The sequence below is a fragment of the Emydura macquarii genome, unplaced genomic scaffold (genome assembly GCF_026122565.2).
Source record: "Emydura macquarii macquarii isolate MOO-44397 ecotype Brisbane River unplaced genomic scaffold, CSIRO-AGI_Emac_v2 contig_587, whole genome shotgun sequence".
Taxonomy (NCBI): domain Eukaryota; kingdom Metazoa; phylum Chordata; order Testudines; family Chelidae; genus Emydura; species Emydura macquarii.
This window is the reverse complement of record NW_027130724.1, coordinates 5,192,533-5,212,833: the sequence shown is the minus strand read 5'-3', so window position 1 is coordinate 5,212,833 and position 20,301 is coordinate 5,192,533. Positions and strand designations below refer to the sequence as shown.

Below are 20,301 nucleotides of genomic sequence, written 5' to 3'. Positions count from 1 at the left end.
CCAAACCCCATCTTGAGTGGAGTTTGGCACAAGGAGGCTGAGTCAGATGTTGGTCAGGAGAAATAGTTCACCTGTGCTGGCTGGGTCTTATATAGCAGGAGACTTTGGCTTTGCTCCCAATTTGCTCACAGGGTCTGGCAAGGTGGGGTTTTGGGGATTTTAGCAGATGCATAGATAAACAGAGGATGCTCTTTCTTTCTCAGGGGCTGACCAAGCGTATTTGCATTTTGGGAGGAGTATTATTTTTCTAAAGGTTCTGTCGAATAAAGGAACATAAAATGAATGGCAGTAGAACAATTCCTCCCACATTAACAGTAGATCCTGGAAAAAATTCAAAGATCTTTTGAGGCACTTTGTGGTTTTTTGAATGACAGGCAGGTCACCATTTAGGTTTCTAGTTACTGTAAATGATACCACTCACCTCTCTGGTGAAAACTAGTTCTTCCTTAACTCTCAAGAGGATGCAACATTTCAGGGTGGGGGACCCTCTTTGCATTAGAAACAATTCTGTGCCTCATGATGTGGATATTATTTTTGTGATAACGAAGAAGCCTATAGCCTTAAGGGTCCTGTGTTTATCAGAGGGCAGGTTCCTTGTGAGCACGTATAATGAGAATTTCTACATGCTGCATAGCCAACAAGCATTACGTACATTCCTGGGGAGCTTCAAGCTGTCTTTATTCACGCTTTACCCTGATAATATTGAAGATTGGCCCAAACCCTGAATCCAAACTCTTCAGATTTTCCAGTTGTGTGACCCAGGTCTATCTACCAAGCTTCTCGAGCCCATAAAAGGCTAATTTCTGCTGCCAAGGTTTGAAAGTAGAAATTAGGCTCTGCTTCTGCTAGGTTATACACTCAGTTCTGCCCAGCACAATTTTCCCAGTGCCCCATTTCCACCGTAGCCCTTGACTCAGGATTGTTGTCTTGTGGGAGGAAGCCCATGGGCCTCCACCCCCATCGTGGACTGTTGAGGGGCATTAGTTGGGCATCTCCCCAACATATTTCCTAAAATATGCCTCTTTGGTACATGGAAATTCAGGCCACTATCACTATCTCTCTAATTTCTCATTGAAGATGGAACCTGACCTGACCTTCATATTGACATGGATGGTGAGAAGCATCGCAGTCCACCCGCCCCTGCTATTGCCACTCACTGGATCTTCAGGTTCCAGAAACACTTGTGTGGGAAGTGGACTCCCAACCCAGCATACTACAATGGTGAGAGGGAATTCTGAAAGAGTTGAAGTGAATGTGAGAGACATGAATACTTCTCCACGTGGGCACCAATGACACTGCCAAGAATGATCTTGAGCGGATCACTGCGGACTATGTAGCTCTGGGAAAAGAGATAAAGGAGTTTGAAGCGCAAGTGGTGTTTTCATCCATCCTCCCTGTTCAGGGAAAAGGCCCAGGTAGGGACCGTTGCATTGTGGAAGTAAATGCGTGGTTACGCAGGTGGTGTCGAAGAGAGGGCTTTGGATTCTTCGATCATGGGATGATGTTCCAGGAAGAAGGATTACTAGGAAGAGATGGGATTCATCTAATGAAGACAGGGAAGAGTATCTTCGCAGACAGGCTGGCTAACCTAGTGAGGAGGGCTTTAAACTAGTTTCGACGGGGGACGGGGACCTAAGCCCCAAGGTAAGTGGGGAAGAGGGACACCACAAGGAAGCAGAAGGAGGAGGGTGCAGCAGGAGAGGCCTCCCGATTCATACTGTGAAAGTAGGCCAATTGGCTGCTTATCTCAAGTGCCTGTACACAAATGCAAGAGGCCTGGGAAACAAGCAGGAGGAACTGGAAGTCCTGGCACTGTCAAAATACGACATGATTGGAATAACTGAGACTTGGTGGAATAACTCTCCCGATTGGAGCACTGTCATGGATGGGTATAAACTGTTCAGGAAGGACAGGCAGGGGTGAAAGGGTGGAGGAGTTGCACTGTATGTAAGAGAGCACTATGACTGCTCTGAGCTCCAGTATGAAACTGGAGATAAGTCAGTTGAGTGTCTCTGGGTTAAGCTCAGAAGCAAAAACAATAAGCGTGATGTTGTGGTGGGTGTCTGTTACAGACCACCAGACCAGGAGGATGAGGTAGATGAGGCTTTCTTTACTCAACTAGGGAAAGTTTCCAGTTCACAGGACCTGATTCTCATGGGAGACTTCAATCACCCTGACATCTGCTGGAAGAGCAATACAGCAGAGCACAAACAATCCAGGAAGTTTTTGGAGAGTGTCGCAGACAATTTCCTGGTGCAAATGCTGGAGCAACCAACTAGGGGCTGTGCTTCTCTTGACCTGCTGCTCACAAACAGGGAAGATTTGGTAGGGGAAGTAGAAGTGGGTGGCAACCTAGGCAGCAGTGACCATGAGATGGTCGAGTTCAGGATCCTGACAAAAGGAAGGAAGGAGAACAGCAGGATATGGACCATGGAGTTCAGAAAAGCGGACTTTGGCTCCCTCAGGGAACTGATGGGCAGGATCCCCTGGGAAGCTAATATGAGGGGGAAAGGAACCCAAGAGAGCTGGCTGTATTTTAAAGAGACCTTATTGAGGGCACAGGAGCAAACCATCCCGATGTGCAGAAAGAATAGCATATATGGTAGGCGTCCAGCTTGGCTTAACAAAGAAATCTTTGGCGAACTTAAATGCAAAAAAGAAGCTTACAAGAAATGGAAGCTTGGTCAGATGACTAGGGAGGATTATAAAAACGCTGCTCGAACATGCAGGAATGAAATCAGGAAGGCCAAAGCGCAATTGGAGTTGCAGCTAGCAAGGGACGTGAAGGGGAACAAGAAGGGTTTCTACAGGCATGTTGCCAACAAGAGGAAGATTAGGGAAAGTGTGGGCCCCTTAGAGAATGAAGGAGGCGACCTAGTGACGGAGGATGTGGAGAAAGCTGAGGTACTCAATGCCTTTTTTGCCTCTGTCTTCACAGACAAGATCAGCTCCCAGACTACTGTAATGAGTGGCACAGAATCGGAAGGAGGCGAACATCCCGCAGTGCTGAAGGAACAGGTCCAAGATTATTTAGAAGGATTAGACATACACAAGTCCATGGGGCCAGATGCGATGCACCCGAGGGTGCTGAGGGAGTTGGCTGATGTGATTTCAGAGCCATTGGCTATTATCTTTGAAAGCTCGTGGCAACGGGGGGAGGTCCCTGAGGACTGGAAAAAAGCAAATATAGTGCCCATCTTCAAAAAAGGGAGGAAAGAGGATCCAGAGAACTACAGACCGGTCAGCCTCACTTCAATCCCTGGAAAAATCATGGAGCAGGTCCTTAAGGAATCCATTTTAAGGCACTTGGAAGAGAGGAGGGTGATCAGGAACAGTCAACACGGATTCACCAAGGGAAAGTCATGCCTGACCAATCTGATTGCTTTCTATGATGAGGTGACTGGCTCTGTGGATGTAGGGAAGGCGGTGGATGTGATATACCTTGACTTTAGCAAAGTTTTTGATACTGTCTCTCACAGTATACTTATCAGCAAGTTAAAGAAGTATGGGTTGGATGAATGGACTATAAAATGGATAGAGAACTGGCTAGAGGATAGGGCTCAACGAGTAGTGATCAATGGCTCCATGTCTAGCTGGCAGCCAGTCACAAGCAAAGTGCCCCAGGGCTTGGTCCTGGGGCCGGTTTTGTTCAACATCTTTATTAATGATCTGGAGGATGGGGTAGATTGCACCCTCAGCAAGTTTGTGGATGACACTAAGCTGGGGGAGTGGTAGATACCCTGGAAGGTAGGGATAGGATACAGAGTGACCTAAACAAACTGGAGGATTGGGCCAAAAGAAATCTAATGAGGTTCAACAAAGAAAAGTGCAGAGTCCTCCACTTAGGAAGGAAGAATCCCATGCACAGCTATAGACTGGGGACCGACGAGCTAGGCAGCAGCTCTGCAGAAAAGGACCTGGGGGTAACAGTGGATAAAAAGCTGGATATGAGTCAGCAGTGTGCCCTGATTGTCAAGAAGGCTAATAGCATATTGGGCTGCATTAGGAGGGGCATTGCCAGCAGGTCACGGGAAGTGATTATTCCCCTCTATTCAGCATTGGTGAGGCCGCATTTAGAATATTGTGTCCAGTTTTGGGCCCCCCACTACAAAAAGGATGTGGACAAGTTGGAGAGAGTCCAGCGGAGGGCAACAAAAATGATTAGGGGGCTGGAGCACAGGACTTAGGAGGAGAGGCTGAGGGAACTGGGCTTGTTTAGTCTGCAAAAGAGAAGAATGAGGGGGGATTTGATAGCGGCCTTTAACTACCTGAAAGGGGGTTCCAGGGAGGATGGGGCTAGGCTGTTTTCGGTGGTGGCAGATGACAGAACAAGGAGCAACGGTCTCAAGTTGCAGTGGGGGAGGTCTAGGTTGGACATTAGGAAAAAGTTTTTCACTAGGAGGGTGGTGAAGCACTGGAATGGGTTACCTAGGGAGGTGGTGGAATCTCTATCTTTAGAGGTTTTTAAGCTGAGGCTTGACAAAGCCCTGGCTGGGATGATATAGCTGAAGTTAGTCCTGCTTTGAGCAGGAGGTTGGACTAGATGACCTCCTGAGATCCCTTCCAACTCTAATATTCTATGATTCTATCATTCTATGAATTGTCTTCACAAGATTTCCTTCCATTTTGTTTTAGATGATGGATCTAAATTCAGAAATGAGTTACTGTGAAAGTTCAGATAAAAATCTGGACCCCAAATTTTTACTTTGGAAGCATACTGATCAAGATTCACACCCATATACAGCTGATTCATCCCATTGTCAGTTATGGATCAGAATCTGCTCTCACTTACTCCTATCTAAATCAGGAGTAATTCCACTGAACTCAACAGCCTAACACCAGTTCAAGGGAAAGGAGAATAAGGATGATTATGTTTATGGAATTCAATCTCAAATGTGTCACTCCACTTTTACTCCAGCTTAACTCCATTCACGTCATTGGAATTACAACAGCTAAAAGTGGCGTCATAGTGTGTTGACTCTGGCCCTGGATGTGTATGTTGTGTGTTAACAGAAATCTGTCAGGACCTATTCATGTATTTATCATAGATGGGACCTGTAAATCCTTTCCACAATTGTTATATTCAATATTAATGATTTATCATTTTAAAAATGTGAATTAATTTATATTTAAAGAGACAATGCCAACATTTCTGGGCTCCTGCTTTGTGTCTTTTAAATCTTCCTTTTTAAAATTTATTCTTTTTATTTAGGGGAAAATCCTGTCAATCTTCAAAATTAGGACTTTGTCATTTTTTAAAACCCTGATGAACCGGGCAAAAGCCAACACACTGCCCAGTACATTGTGTTGGTCAGGATCACAGATCTGGTTATATATCTGCCAAGTATAACACAAACAGTGTAACATCATCTGTAGTACCTATTTGCTGTGTTTTTCTGAGCCAACAGAAGAGTGAACTGATGATATTCCTGCTCAGAGAGCATATTAGAAAGTGATTCTCATCATTTGCAGTGTCCTGCTAGTTTATAAGACTGGAACTGGCAGACAGAGCCAGGAGTCAGCACCATGTGCATGTAATCCCTCTTGCCATGTGCACGCATGTGTTTGTGTGTTCATTGTGTAGGATGGGGTGCGAGGACTATTGCACCAATGAGAGACTGAGTTGGGGGCAGCTGAATTATCTCATCTGTGATGTATGTAGGGGGAGAGGAGAAGTCACAAGGATGCGTATAACTTCCAGGTGGCTGGAGGAAAATCATTCAGATGAGGATTTATGGAAGTGGGATATTTATTAGATGTAATTTATTACAGCTGAGATAGTCAAAGGAAAATAAGGAAGTTAGGTGCTGAATTTCAGTCGGAGTTTCAAAATTCCTGCTTACAATTATAAATTGAAACACATTCTCCCTAATCAGAATGCTTTCAGTTATAACACTCTGCGTGTTACTGCATTGCATCTTGGCTCCCTTTTACATTCCATTAAGTGCTGTTAGTATAACTCTTTTATAAAACAGTTCCATGTAATGCGAAGAACACAGATTCCTAATGGAGGCACTTAATGGAACATTTTATTATACTAAAATGAACAAAACAGAATAACAATTTATAACTTATTCTAATAGATTTTTGGACTGAATTCCAGAGGATGTCCAAATGGGCCAGGGTTAGTCATAAGGTCAACATGCTAGCCTTTCTATTATACCACGGTATCTGATCCCTATCGAGACATCCAGGATGTATTATGAAATCACATCTGAAGAGTCAGTAATACATTGTTTAAACACCCCAGATTTACATCTTCATGGTTCAGAAACCCTGGAAAATGGAATAAAGAAAAAAAAAAAAAAAAAACCAACCCTGGACTTCCTGCCCATAGCACATTAATTTACTCTGTGCCAGTACCTATAATTAATGTAAATACATCTATGTGTGGACAAGGAAAAAGCCATCTAGTTTTTGTTCCAGCTCAAGCTGGTTAAATGTTTTAGATAAATATACTTTAGGCTTGTTTAGACATTTGAACAAGATATGTACAGTATGTCTATTAGGCATCCTGCTACTGTTGAACATATAGTTCTAGTTAATCTAGTGTTCCATGATATGCTCAGAAGTGGCAAAGTTGACATTTCTGTTTGCCTTCTTCCATATTGGTACCCCATGCAGCTTCTTATATTATTGATTACTAGGGCCAGTCCTGTGTCTGATACACTGCGGTCTGCTTCTCCGCTTGTGCAATCATTTATATTTGTGAAAGGGGACCAGAGGCACCACTACATTACTTCAGTTTTAAGACACTATCATTCCATTGAGTTCAATGGAATTACACTGGTCTAAAAGTTGAATAACATAGTGATGAATCAGACCTGGGGAGTGTGAAGTGGATGTAAAAGTCTTCCACCTACATATAAATTCTAACGGGGGTAGTATTTTTCAGCTGCTTTGCATAGCTGTAAATGACTATATGAGGTACATATCAGTAGAGAATCAGGACCATTGTTCTGCAATTAGATGTTTAGGGCCAAAATCTACTCATATTGGTGTAAATATGGAATAACTCCATTGACTTCAGTGGAAGAGCAGAATTTTCAATTTACTCAGACACACACAGAAATAGAGGGTCAGACCCTCAGCTCTTCTATATTTGTTTCTTTTTATAATAAACCTTTAGTTTTAGTTACTAAAGGATTGGCTGGCAGCATGGTATTTTGGGTAAGATCTAAATTTATATTGATCTGGTACTGTGGCTGACCCTTTGAGGTCAGGAGAAACCTTTTTGGTAAAGAACATAGAGTTTTAAATAACTGGTCTCTTTACTGGATCTAGTGGCTGATTGGGAGCCAGAGACTGGAATGCAGTAAAGGGGGCTGTGTTTTTGTTTTGTCTTCTTGATAACCAGTGTGGGGAAACAGAAGTGTGGCTAATTGGGAAGTCTGACTTCAGTGTCATCCACCAGTGCTGGGAGAATCTACTCTCCTTTTACAGCCTGCCCTGACCTTGGCATTTTCAGGTGGCTACCCGAGGCACGGAAGGGTCACAATGATTTACACACACTTTGTGGTCATTTTGCTTGGTGTAAAGGACTACACAAGATGCAGGTGAGTGGAGAATCTGGCTCAATGTCTTGGCAAGAGAGAAAAAGAGTGGCAAAAAAGGCAAAACCAAACGTTAAAAAAGTAAAGAATGCTGTCTGTAGACCTCACCATGTCATCACCAGACAGAAAAATCACAGTGGCCCATTCTCCTCTCATTTACACCAGTTTTACACCGGTGTAAATAAGAATAGAAAGAGGCACATAGTCTTCTGGAAGATTCATCTATTACTTTAAATCCTTGGAGACAGATCTTGTCTTAGTGGGTGGAGAAGAGGTGGTGGGGACACAAGAGAGCCCTTCCTTCATTGAGCAGGAGATAGCTAAAATCCCACAGGGTGCATGCTAATCTCAGGTGGGGAATGCATGGATGAGAAGGGTGTTATTTACAAAGTATTTTGGCTTATAAACACCAGCTCAAACAGTCATTGGCCAATGGAGTGCCTTTGACTAATAGACTATTCAAAAATAAATCTTTGCTCTTCAATACGGTAACAACATCCAAGTGAAATTCCAATGTCCACCCCACCCAGTTGCATAGACCTTTGTTTCCAGTCTTCTCTGCAATAAGGAGTCAGGAACTTGTTACTCATGACTGAGAGGTCTGGAGAAATTTCAGTTCATTCCATCTGATGGAAAGTTAAAGGCAAAAACTGTCAGGCTGTAAGAGTTGACTGATTGTAATGGCCTCAGATCAAGTAAAGAGTCTGCAGCAAAACAAAAGTTTATCAGCCAAATGGGTAGTTGCTTAAAGTCATGTTTGTAGGTTAAACAATAAGTTATCTTAGATGCTCAAAGGTGCTCCATTATTATGGTGAGCAGGATCATAAAAAGCCTAGATAGATAGATATGGTAGAATAAATTACCAAGGAAAACACCCTGAAAACAGGATTGAAAGTGTGCTAGTAATAGACGTTTACTCTGTGTTTATAAAGATCTTATCTTGTTTATAATTGAGGTACTCTGAATCCCTTTTTCAGGGGCTGCCTTCCAGTATTACAGCCAGCCGTGAGAAATAAGTGGCTTGTGTGAGGGAAAGTTACTTGTTCAGCCAGGTGCTGATAATTTTTCCTTTTCTTTCTTGTATTTTCCATTTTTCTCATTTTAATGTTTCAAGAAACCTAGGGCCTTAGAATAAGATTCTCATTGTCAAAATAACATGTAAGATTAGTTTGTGCCAGGTCGTTGGTTGGTATAAATTAACATGACTCCATTGAAGCCAATGGAACTGAGCCCAGATAGTTTTGACCTTTTAAATCTAGACCTAACCTCTAAAACCTACAATAATAGCTATTGATCATTAACATTGTCTTGAATAACAATAAATATAACATTATCTGTTCCTATCTGATCAGTAGTTCCAACACCTGACATACTCTTTCCTACTTGATTCAACTTTACTTTTTTCTCTTTAGTTGAAAACATACAAGATAAAGGGCATAATAACTTAATACAAAAGTTCAAAAATCACTTAAGGTGTTTATATCACCTTTAAAACCATGTATAGCACAACTACTTCCCTCATCTAATCATATGTAAGTATAATGGATAAAGACCCATTTATGTCAAGCCCTCTCAAATATGAAAATTTGAATAAATGGGGCTTGGATTCTAGGTTTCACAAAATCAGCACCAGCTCCATGTTTGACCATCTTTATTTTTCTGAACTTGCAGATGCTTAAAGGAATGTATTTAAAATGGGATCTGCATTCAATCCAGGTGAATTAGCAATACCCAAACGTAAGCCATTTAAATTTTGCAAAATCAAACCACACCAAAGTTATGATTGTTTCTTATCCTGGATGTGTGGTGGGATCTTAGTGAAACTTGCTGTGTGGTTGATCTTGGAGAAAGAAGAGGGGAGCTGCTGCCCAGATGTTGTGAAAATCATTTGGCTCCCCCGTCTACTGCCTCATCTTACATTGCCCCTGCAGTCATTTTGTAAAGAGAAAATTAGAAACTGCTATGCTATGGTTGGCAAAACCACACAAAGAAGTCAAAAGGTCTTCTTTTCTGAGTGTTTTCATTAGGAATATTAAATATTATTAGCCCAAGAATAGCCTGGACTCTCCAACTTTGTTTGCACTGAATAAGGTTTCCCAAGCAAATAAAGATGAGCAATTCATGGTCCACCCTTGAATACTTCATCATGGTGATTAAAACTGTAAATCACAGACAAATATACACCCTTCTTTAAAATAAAACTATTGACAAACCATAAAGAAACATTTATACTTAACAATGACACATTCACTGTTAACATCGGACAGCAAAGCTGGTTAAATTATTCATTGTATAGAAATTATCCGACAATTGTAGCCCTTTTAAACAAATGTAGCCATTTTTTTTTCTGTTTGGAAATCATTTGGTATCAGATTCTGATTTCATATATATATGATAGTCTATTAGCTAAATACCCTTACTCACTCTGGGCCATATTACCAGAGTTTACTCACACAGATTAACATTTAGAGAGAGATTTGCCAAGATGCACAGGATTGGCCTAACTCTGCTCCCATTGAAATCACTGGTAAAACTCCCATTTAGTTAGACTAATGTTAAGTGCTTTAAAAAGTTTCATCCTTACTTAAGCAGTCTCAGTGCAATCAGTACTATTCATGAAAGTATCTGCTCACCAATGATAGCTAAGATTTCACAATTTGGCCCACTGAATAGTATCTGACTCCACAAATAATCTGAATGAAATCAATCAGATTATTTATGAAATAAGGGCAAGAATTTTAAAGATATTTAAAAGCACCTAAAAATTCAATAAGAGTCTAGCGGAATTTTAAGAAGTGCCTAAGTCCCATTGATTTGACATTCACAGACATTACTCTATACATAATGTGGCGAAGTGGGCCTGTTTGGCCTTGTGGGTCTGCGCTCCCTTCGGCTATGCTAGTGGTGTAGGTCCATCAGGGGGCTGGCTCTGGAGTCGAAATGCGGGATGAATCGCCGGTAGTATCCCACCACACCTAAAAATGCTTGGACCTGCTTCTTCCGGTTAGGCTGGGGCCAATTCTGGATAGCCTCTATCTTATTTAGTTGGGGTCTCACCACACCTCTCCCTACGATGTATCCGAGGTATCGAGCCTCAGCTAGCCCTCTGGCACACTTGGTGGGATTGGCGGTGAGGCCGGCCTGCCTCAGGGTGTTCAATACCCCTTCTACATTCCTTAGATGAGTTTCCCAGTCTGGGGTGTGAATGACTATGTTGTCCAGATAGGCAGCTGCATAGTCTTCATGGGACCGCAGCAGCTTATCCATTAGACGCTGAAAGGTAGCTGGGGCCCCATTTAGTCCAAAGGAGAGGACAGTGTATTGGAACAACCTGTCTGGTGTAGAGAACGCAGTCTTTTCCTTTGCCTCTTTGGCTAGAGGGACCTGCCAATATCCCTTGGTCAAATCAAGGGTGGTTAAGAACCGAGCCTTGCCCAATCGATCCACGAGCTCATCTATCCGGGGCATGGGGTATGCGTCAAACTGAGAAACTTCATTGAGCCAGCGCAAGTCGTTGCAGAACCTCGTAGTGCCGTCGGGTTTAGGCACTAACACGATTGGGCTAGACCTCTGACTATGGGATTCTTCTATGATCCCCAGCTCCAACATTTTCCTGACCTCAGCCCTAATTTCCTCTCTCTTGGCCTCGTGTATTCGGCATGGCCTCATTGTAACCCTGGCTGTGGGGTTTGTGATAATGTGAACAACCTCCGTTGTTCGTCCTGGCCTAGTTGTGAAGATATCCCGGTTTCGGGCTACCGTTTCGGACGCCTCAGCCTTCTGGTTTGGTGTTAGGTCCGGGGATATCTTTACTTGTTCAAGGGGTTCTATGTCCTGGGTTAAGGCTACACATACTTCCCGGGCCTTCCAGGGCTTTAATAAGTTGTTGTGGTAGATCTGTTCTTGCTTGCGACGCCCTGGTTGCCGTACCTTATAGTTAGTCTCCCCCACGGGCTCAACCACTTCATAGGGCCCCTGCCACTGGGCCAACAGCTTGCTTTTGGCGGTGGGGACTAGTATCATTACCTGGTCCCCTGGCTGAAATCGTCGCACCGTGGCTTGATGCTTATAGTGGACCTGTTGGCCCGCTGGGCTTTTTCCAAATGTTCCCGTACAATGGGGGTGACTCGGGCTATCCGGTCCCTCATCTGGAGTACATGATCAATTACGTTCTTCCCAGGTGTGGGTCCCTCCTCCCTAGTTTCTCTGGCTATGTCCAAGATGCCCCGGGGGTGACGTCCGTATAGTAGTTCAAAGGGAGAGAACCCCGTGAGTGCCTGAGGAGCCTCCCGGATGGCAAACATGAAGTTTGGCAACAAGACATCCAAGTCCTTTCCGACTCAGCTCACCACCTTCTTTATCATGTCCTTGAGGGTCCTATTGAACCTTTCTACAAGGCTGTCTGTCTGAGGGTGGTAGACGGAAGTCCGTAGGGCTCGCACGTGTAGGAGAGTGCACAAGTCCTTCATCAGTTTTGACATGAATGTGGTCCCTTGGTCCATTAATATTTCCTTGGGTAGCCCCACCCAGGCAAAAATCTTCACTAGCTCGTTTGTGATTACCTTAGAGGTGGTATTCCGCAAAGGGACAGCTTCCGGGTACCTGGTGGTGTAGTTGAGGATGACGAGTATGTGTTGGTGGCCTCGAGTCGTTTTCTCCAAGGGACCCACTAGATCCATGGCAATCCGTTCAAACGGGATCTCGATGATGAGGAGGGGTACGAAAGAGGCCCTTAAGTGGGGCTGGGGGCTGTATAGCTGGCATTCGGGGCATGTCGCACAGTAGTGCTGAACCTCTTCATGTATGCCCAGCCAAAAGAATCTCCTTAAGATTCGGGCCAGGGTTTTTCTTGGAGGCCATTGTGGGAAAAATTTTAGCTAAAAGATTATCAGCCCAGACATTGAGAAGGAGGCATAAAGAAAAGTTAATTAAAGGGGCCAAGAAAATGAGTTGGAGGAGGAGGTGCTTAAAGAGATTTGGGATATCAGAGAGTTTTATTGATATTGTAAAGGATTTGTATACAAGTGCCCTCCAAAGAGATGGTGTGGGCCAAGCTCAGAATGGCTCTTTGGTGTTTCTGGGGTACCAGGAGCTGGAGCACCTTCTCTCCGTTCATTTCTGTAGCCCAATACAGCAAATCCCCCTTTATCATAAAATACGGCCCTGGACCCCGAGTTTTCCTCTCCACAGGCACTCCATCTATTTCTGCCACATATCTTCTGGCATTGACGTATCTTGGGTCTTCAGCTTGGTCTCAACCGAAGTTCTCTCGTGTTGATCCGGGCTTTCCAAGCTCCAAGGGACCCACTTCCACCTCTGCTTCTGGGTTGGTGCGATTTGGTTTGGGGTCCGCTTTGGGCCCTTCCTCTCTCAGGGCAGCTTCTCTAGCTGTGGCTTGGGTCTGCCTGCTTACCATGGCTGGCTTCAAACCCTGGGCCAAGATCCCCTCCTTTCGGCCCTGGTCTTGTCAATACAGCTTTTATCATAAAATACAGGGACCCCGAGTCTCAACCGAAGTTCTCGGCCCTTCCCTGGGGTCGGGAACAGATCCTCAGCAATCTCGGAGAACATTGGGGGGTGGCCATCTGGGGAGACTAGTCTATTAGCTTCAAGGCCTTCCGGGGGAAGTAGGGTTCCAAACCCCGGGAAATCTCGTCCTATGAGTACTGGATACGGAAGCCTAGGAACCACTCCTGCTGTCACCCTGGTGACACTTCCCAAAACCTCGATATCCACTGGGATGGTTGGATAGTAACTAACGGCCCCATGAACACAAGTTACCCCTGTGCGTTTAGCCTGTGTCAATTGGCTGCGCTTTATAAATTGCCCAGAAATGAGTGTAATGGCACTCCCTGAGTCTACCAGGGCCAGAGTCTTAACTCCGTTTAGCTTCACCGGCCTCGTTTACCTATGTGGGGTTAGGGTGACCCCCACGAGGTGGATTAGGCTGCAGGAGTCTACCCAGGTCCCCAGGTTACATTGCATGGGTTCCTCCACATTGGGGCATTGGGCAGCTGTGTGTCCCCACTTCCCACATGCATAGCATCGGTAGGAGGCCCTAGGCACCCCTTTATCCTTTGGGCTAAGGGGTCTGACCTGGTACTCCCTGACTATGTCACCCTGTCCTTTGGTGGCCTCTAGTGGGCCCTCCATTTCCCTCATCTTACGCCTGATCTTCCCTGGGTTCTCGGGTGTCCGGATCCCAGGAACTGGGGTAGGCCTTTTGACCTGGGGAAAGTCCTCTCTGGTGGGTCGGGTAAGACCCCTGGCTGTTACCCACTTCTCTACTAGGGCAATTAGTTCATCGTAAGAAGACGGGCCATTCTGGCCTACCCAAGGTCTGGCGGTAGTCCCCTCATGTACCGGTCAATAACGAGAATCTCAAGGACCTTCTCTGGCCGGTAGATCTCCGGCTGCAGCCACTTCTGTGCAAGATGGGCCAGGTCAAATAGTTGTGACCACGGAGCCTTGCCCTCCTGGTACCTCCAGTCATGGTATTTCTGGGCCCGCACAGCCGTTGTTACTCCCGCCCGAGCCAGGATCTCGGTCTTTAACTGGTGATAGTCTGCTGCAGCTACTGCAGGTAGGTCATAATAGGCCTTTTGGGCTTCTCCATACAAAAAAGGGGCGAGACTGCCAGCCCACTGGGCCTAGGGCCAAGCCTCATGGGTGGCCACCCTCTCAAAGGTGAGGAGGTACGCCTCCGCAGTCATCTTCTACAGATAGCTAGTGGCCCGTAGTGTTCGCATCCCATCCGGCCCAGGAGTGTGGGAGGTCAGGGTCTTCAGGTGGGTCACCATTTCTCGCAAGAGGGCCCGGTCCTAGTTGGCCTGGCTGATCAGTAACTGGTTAGTCTCTTGCTGGAGTCGCATTGATTCCTTCTGGGTGGCTATCTGAGCCTGGGTGGCCTCCTGCTGGGCCGCCGTGGCTTGTATGAGTGCCTTGACTACGTCCTCCATTATGGCAGGGTTTTTTTTTCTCTCTCTCTCTAGCCGCTGCTCACAATATCCCACTCCTTACACCAGTTGTGGTGAGGCGGGCCTCTTTGGCCTCGTGGGTCTGCGCTCCCTTCGGCTATGCTAGTGGTGTGGCTGGGTGGGAGCGGGGAGAGGCCTGATCCCGCCCTCTACCCCGGGCCCCAACCCAGGGACCCTACGAGGAGTAGCCTCAAACAGCTTAGTCCATGGGCTACTACCTTCCTTGTGTCGCTCGTCTGTAGCCCCTCCCCCCGGCTTGTGGTCCTCCTTCAGGCTGTTTGGGGCCGGTGTCCTCTGGTCTTGCCAGGACGGGCTCCTTCTTAACTCCCATGGCTGGGTGCTCTCACAACACCCACACAGCTCCTCCACTGGCTCCATGCCTTGCAGCAACTCTGTTCCGCTCTACTCTGCTCCTTCACTGACTCCACGCCTTGTAGCAGCTCCACTCAACTCCCTCTCAGCTGCTCCCATCTGCCTGACAGGGAGGCTTTTAACTGCTGGGGCAAGCTCCTTGATTGGCCTCAGCTGGCCTAATTGCCCTGGAGTAGCCCCAGTTGGATCACCCAGGGAACAGGGATTTGCTAAGCCTGGGCTGATATATATGCCTTCCAGCACCCTCCTATAGCCATCAGGGCTGGCCCCGTCACAATAAGCAAGTATATGAAGTGAAGTATATGAAGTGAAGCAGCCTACTTGATTTCACTTCTGACTAATTCCCCAAAACTCACCTCTTATATATTGTTCAGAACAAAAGAAAATCGTCTCTCATGCTTGATCTTATTTTGAATAAATAAATCAATGATGTCTGTAACTAATGTATCACTACAATGACCATCTGTGGCCACAATTAGCTCTTAATGCTTAAACATTAATCCATACATCAATGTTTTGCTGATACACTGAGTATAGAACACATCTGCCGTATCTCACGTTACTTGTTCATTTTATCAATTATTGATTTTATCAATTACATAGCTTATATAAGCCCCCTTATCAATGACACCATTTTTTCCATTACAACACGTATCTATAATAACAGGCATCTTTTTATATACTATGTGTATTCACAGAAAAGAGACAAAGAAAATGAACAGTTGACCATGAACTTCTTTCCACGGTGTCTGATTTACATAATAGATAAGCTAATGAACATCCACTTTTTATCAATTACAAAAGATACCTGTAACCCAAGTCATTATGACAGAAATCATCTGTTAGAATAATTCCTGATAAGCTAAAAGCATCTTTTGATAGATTATCATCTTATTAATTACAGAAAACATCTGCCCCATATCAGTTATAAGTGCAAGTCTTTCTTGTGATGAGAAGAGACTGCTTTGCACTCGGTTCTTCTGGTGGTGATGTGTTTTGAAAGCCTGTTCCAACATGATTGGTCACTTGTCAGCATGTGTTCCTTGCATATTCTGCTGATCAAGTCATAGTGGAGAGTGTATTTTATCCTCCTCCATGTCCATGTTTATGTCTTATGCTCATAGTAGGTGAACATATTTTCAGTTTTGGTGAATGTATGCTCATACACTGCTGTGTTATATGAATGAGGATTTATGTATTCAACATATGTAGCTTGCTTCCAAGTCCATGATACGTCCTGAGGAAATAATTTGATGCTGACACGGTCTCCTGGTTGTAGTTCTGGGAGGTGTTTAGCTTGTCAGTCATAGTAGGCTTTAGCTTTTATATTTCTTTCTTCCTTTTTGTTTGTTACTCCTTCCCGATTGCTGGTGGTAATAATGCTGGGGCTATAGGCACCAAGGTATGCGTCTTCACATTAGGGCCAAGTTATTTATATTTTCTGTGGGAGTGTATCTCAGTTCAAGAATGGCATTTCATTTATTTTCTTTGCTTTCTGCAGCTTTGTTTAATAGAGCCCAAGCAATTTTAACTGCTGATTTGGCTTTGTCATTTGATTGGCTGTTATATGATGATGATGGGCTATGAGTGAATTACCAATCCCAGCTACATGGCACAGACTCACTGCAAGTAATCTAGGGCCTGGTGTCTGAAGTTAAACGGTTTGTGATACCACGCCTGTTGAAATACTTCATTGATTTGTCTTTGATGGTCACTGTGATAGTTTCTGGCAGATTGTCTAGTTCCCAGAAGTCAGAATAGTAGTCTGCAATAATAGTTTGTAGTTCGGAGCCATTCTGCAAACCACATAATGTATTCTTCAGACAGTTTCTGTTCTCAGTCACCTGAGTATTGTGATTCAGCTGCCTTTATATGTAATGTTATCTTGTAAGCTCATCTCATCTCAATAGTTACTGTGTTCCTTGGCGGCCAGTAGGAATTCATCTCTTGTGTCCGATCATCCTGACACAAAGATGGACATGAGCACTTGTACATCTTTGTCATATATAGTTTTTTCTTGGATTCTTTCTAGCCTGTCCCTTGAAACTGGCACATAATGAATTTAGTAGATGCTTTCTAGCTCTTTCTGTGTCGTCTGAGGATTTCATATTCTTCTTCAGTTACTATATTTTCAGGCTGCGAGGTTGCTCTGGATAAGAAGTCAGATATGCACATCTCCGGCCTGGTCTACACTGTCGCCGGCATAATGTAGCTTGCATATCTCCCGTCGACTTACTTACAATGCTATACCACAGCATCTCCACTACATTGTGTCGATGGGAGACGTCCTCCGGTCGACTCAGTCTTACTCCTTTTGGGGGTGGATTAATGGCGTTGACCAGAAAGCACTTCTGGGATCAACTGAGCTGGTCTCCACAGCCCGCTCAGTCAATCCTGCTGCATCAATCTATGCAGCCCCAGCAGTGTAGACGTACCCCTAATCCCTTTCTTATAGCATACATCTAAATTATATCATTGCAGCTTCAGTAGCTGATACTGTTTTTGGTCTACAAGCTGTGGCTTTTAAAAAGTGTTCTCAAATGGCTTACAGTTACTTTCTACTCAAAGGGTTTCCTGTTGTTCTGCATATTGGTTGAATTTTTCACATGTGAGCACAATTGCTAGAAATTCCATTTCAGTTTGGGCATATCTTTATTCCATTAATGATAATGGCCTTGATGTGAAAGCTATGTGCTGTCCCTTTTGTTGGAGTGATGCCCCAAGTCCCATTTCACTGGTACCCCACTGCAGGGTTGCCTTTTCATTGGCATCATAGAGATGGGCTAGTTAGTCATAGATCCTTGCTATGTATGATAGCTACATCATGTTGAGAATACATGCTGCATCTTTGTCCAGTAGTCACTTCAGTTTCAGTAGAAAAATGTATGGAAGAATTTTTGTCAGTTTACAAAATCTAATTTCTGGACTGCTTTAATGTCTTCAGGTGTGTGCAACTGCAATATTGCTTTTATCTTTTGGGGTTTAGGCTGTAGCCTTTGGGAGGTCAGCAAGTGTCTCATGTACAGGACTGCAGTCAATTGCAATTTCATTTTGTTTTATTTTTATTCAGTATTAGATTTATTTCCAGGGCTCTTTCTAGCAGACAGATGAGGTTGTGATTTTGATCTGCTACAGCTTCCATCGTGCTCTCTCTGCATCTGTACACCAGAATATTCTCAGCTATCATGCTAATCCCTGAAAGTCCTGTTAGTATGTCTTCCTGGTGGCACTGATACCCTTCCTCTGTGTAAGGTACCAGGGTATAGGTGGCCTGGCCTAGGGTCGTAGCATAAGTCAAGGATGGCCAAGAGGCAGTAGTCAGGGAGCAGGGCTCAGAGTAATTGCTAGAGTTGGGATCAATAAGCAAGAGTTAGGATCAAAGTCAGGCTGGGGTTGAAGAATAGAGATCAGAAGTAGTATGAGGCTGGAATTAGAAGGCAAGAATCAGGGCCAAAGTCAGGCTGGGGTCAGAGACTGGAGATCAGAAAGTAAGATGAGGTCCAGTCAGATCAGGCCAGAATTCTGTGTGGTTGCTCAGACTACTTCAGGTGAGAATGGGCCAATCAAAAGGCCTCAGGGTGCTGTCACTCTGCATCCTTTGGCCAGTATTTTCTGCAGCACCTAATCTCTACAATGTTTTTTTTATATGGCAGTGTGGGCAAAATCAGCTGTCTCAAGCTCTGTGGACCTGGGTTCTAGTCCCATGGATCTTTACATTACTTCCCTTCCTCTGGGTTGGTGCCAGGCCTAGTTTGTCTTGAGGGAAACCCCTTTTACTGGGTGAGGGACATGGACGTGGGTAGCCGGTTCCCACGAGTGCTCTTCAGATCCATAGCCCTCCCAGTCAGAGGTGGTACTGTCCTCCCCCTCTGCAGTTTAAAATCAAGGCTAGCACAGACTATATATTTCTCATACCCTCGGACCTGGACTGGCAGGGGCAGCAGTTGGGACCAGTTGGGAAAAGGCTTCTTCATGTAAGGTTTCAGGAAGGATACTTGGAAAACAGGATGTATCTTAAGGGATTAGGAAAGCTGCAAATTGAAGGTAACAGGGCTGATTTGCTGACAAATCTGGAATGGTCTGAAGAACTGGTGGTCTAGTTTGCAGGAAGACCTGTTCGTATGGTGATGTTTTGTTGCAAGCCAGACTTTTTGGCCCACTGTGAGAGATGAATCTTTTTGGCATTACAGTCTGCATACTGCTTGTAGTCCTTTTTTGCATCTTCAAGGTGGCCCTTAAGGTCCACCTGGTTATGATACATTTGTTGGATCCAGTTAGCAGCTACCAAGTTAGGGGAAGCTGCTGGCAAGGTCAGGTGGAAGTGAGGGTGGAACGTGTAGCTTGCAAAATATGGACTCAGCTCTGTGGTGGCATAGTCAGCGTTGTTGTATGAGAACTCGCCATAGGGCAGGAGGAAGAAACAGATATCTTGATGGAGTTGACACAGCACCTTAGGCATTGCTCTAGTACTTGGGTTCACCCTCTCTGTTTGCCCATCTGGCTGGGTGTGGTACGCAGAGAAAGGAAAAGTGAGAATGTTCAGTAACTGGAGAATTTCAAGCCAGAAGCATGAGACAAACTGCAAGCCTTGGCCTGAGGTGATATGCTTCAGAAGCCCTTGAAAATATATAACATGCACCCACAGCAATTGAGCCACTGTTTCGGCAGAGGATGGGTGGTCATAGAAGATGAAATGTACCATTTTGGTCAGTTGGTCTAAAAGGTCAAGACCACTGTGTGACTGTCAGAGTCAGGGGGTTCCACTATGAAATCCAGTGTGAGCAAGGCCCAAGATCTAGGTGGGGTGCCCGGGAGTACTAGGGTGCCGAGGGACTTAGTGTGAGGTGTCTTGGTGCAAGCTCAGAGATCACAAGAATCAATGTAGTTTTGGACTTTGGCTTGCATATTGGGCCACCAGAAGAAATGGAAAGCCGTGAAGAAAGACTTATGGTGGCCAAAATGGCCTGCCAACACAGTGTTGTGCCAGAGATAAAGCACTGCTAGCAGGGGGTGCCCCAGTGGAATGTATATATGCCCATCGAGATATCTGATCCCGGGTATTGGGCTCCCTTGAGGTGATGATGCCACTCTCCAAAGGTTAATTTAATTGTGAACAATTATTCGTCTAATATTTCATAATTCCATTCAGCAGGGTTGAGTTTTTGGGAGTAGTATGTGCAGGGGTGCAGCACTTGCTGTGATGTATGCCTCTGAGAGAGTATGGCCCCAATGGTTACATTGCATGCATCATCTTCCATTATGAATGCTTTGGCTGGGTCTGGATATGCTAGAACTGGAATGGTGGTGAAAGCAGCCTTGAGCTGTTTGAAGGAATTGTGAGCTTCAGACATTCAAACACATTTTGCGGCTGTGTGGAGAAGCTTTTCATGGGTGTTATT

The 20,301-nt window shown here is 44.9% G+C and overlaps 1 protein-coding gene across 1 annotated transcript in view; it reads right to left on the bottom strand.

Moving 5' to 3' along the window:
- Positions 1 to 9,987, bottom strand: part of LOC137148011 (mucin-5AC-like) — a 56,951-nt gene extending 46,964 nt beyond the window's left edge. The window contains exon 1 of the mRNA XM_067540419.1: positions 9,978 to 9,987. Within this exon, the coding sequence (XP_067396520.1) occupies positions 9,978 to 9,987 (10 nt within the window). The remainder of the gene's footprint in view (positions 1 to 9,977) is intronic.
- Positions 9,988 to 20,301: the final 10,314 nt, after the last annotated feature.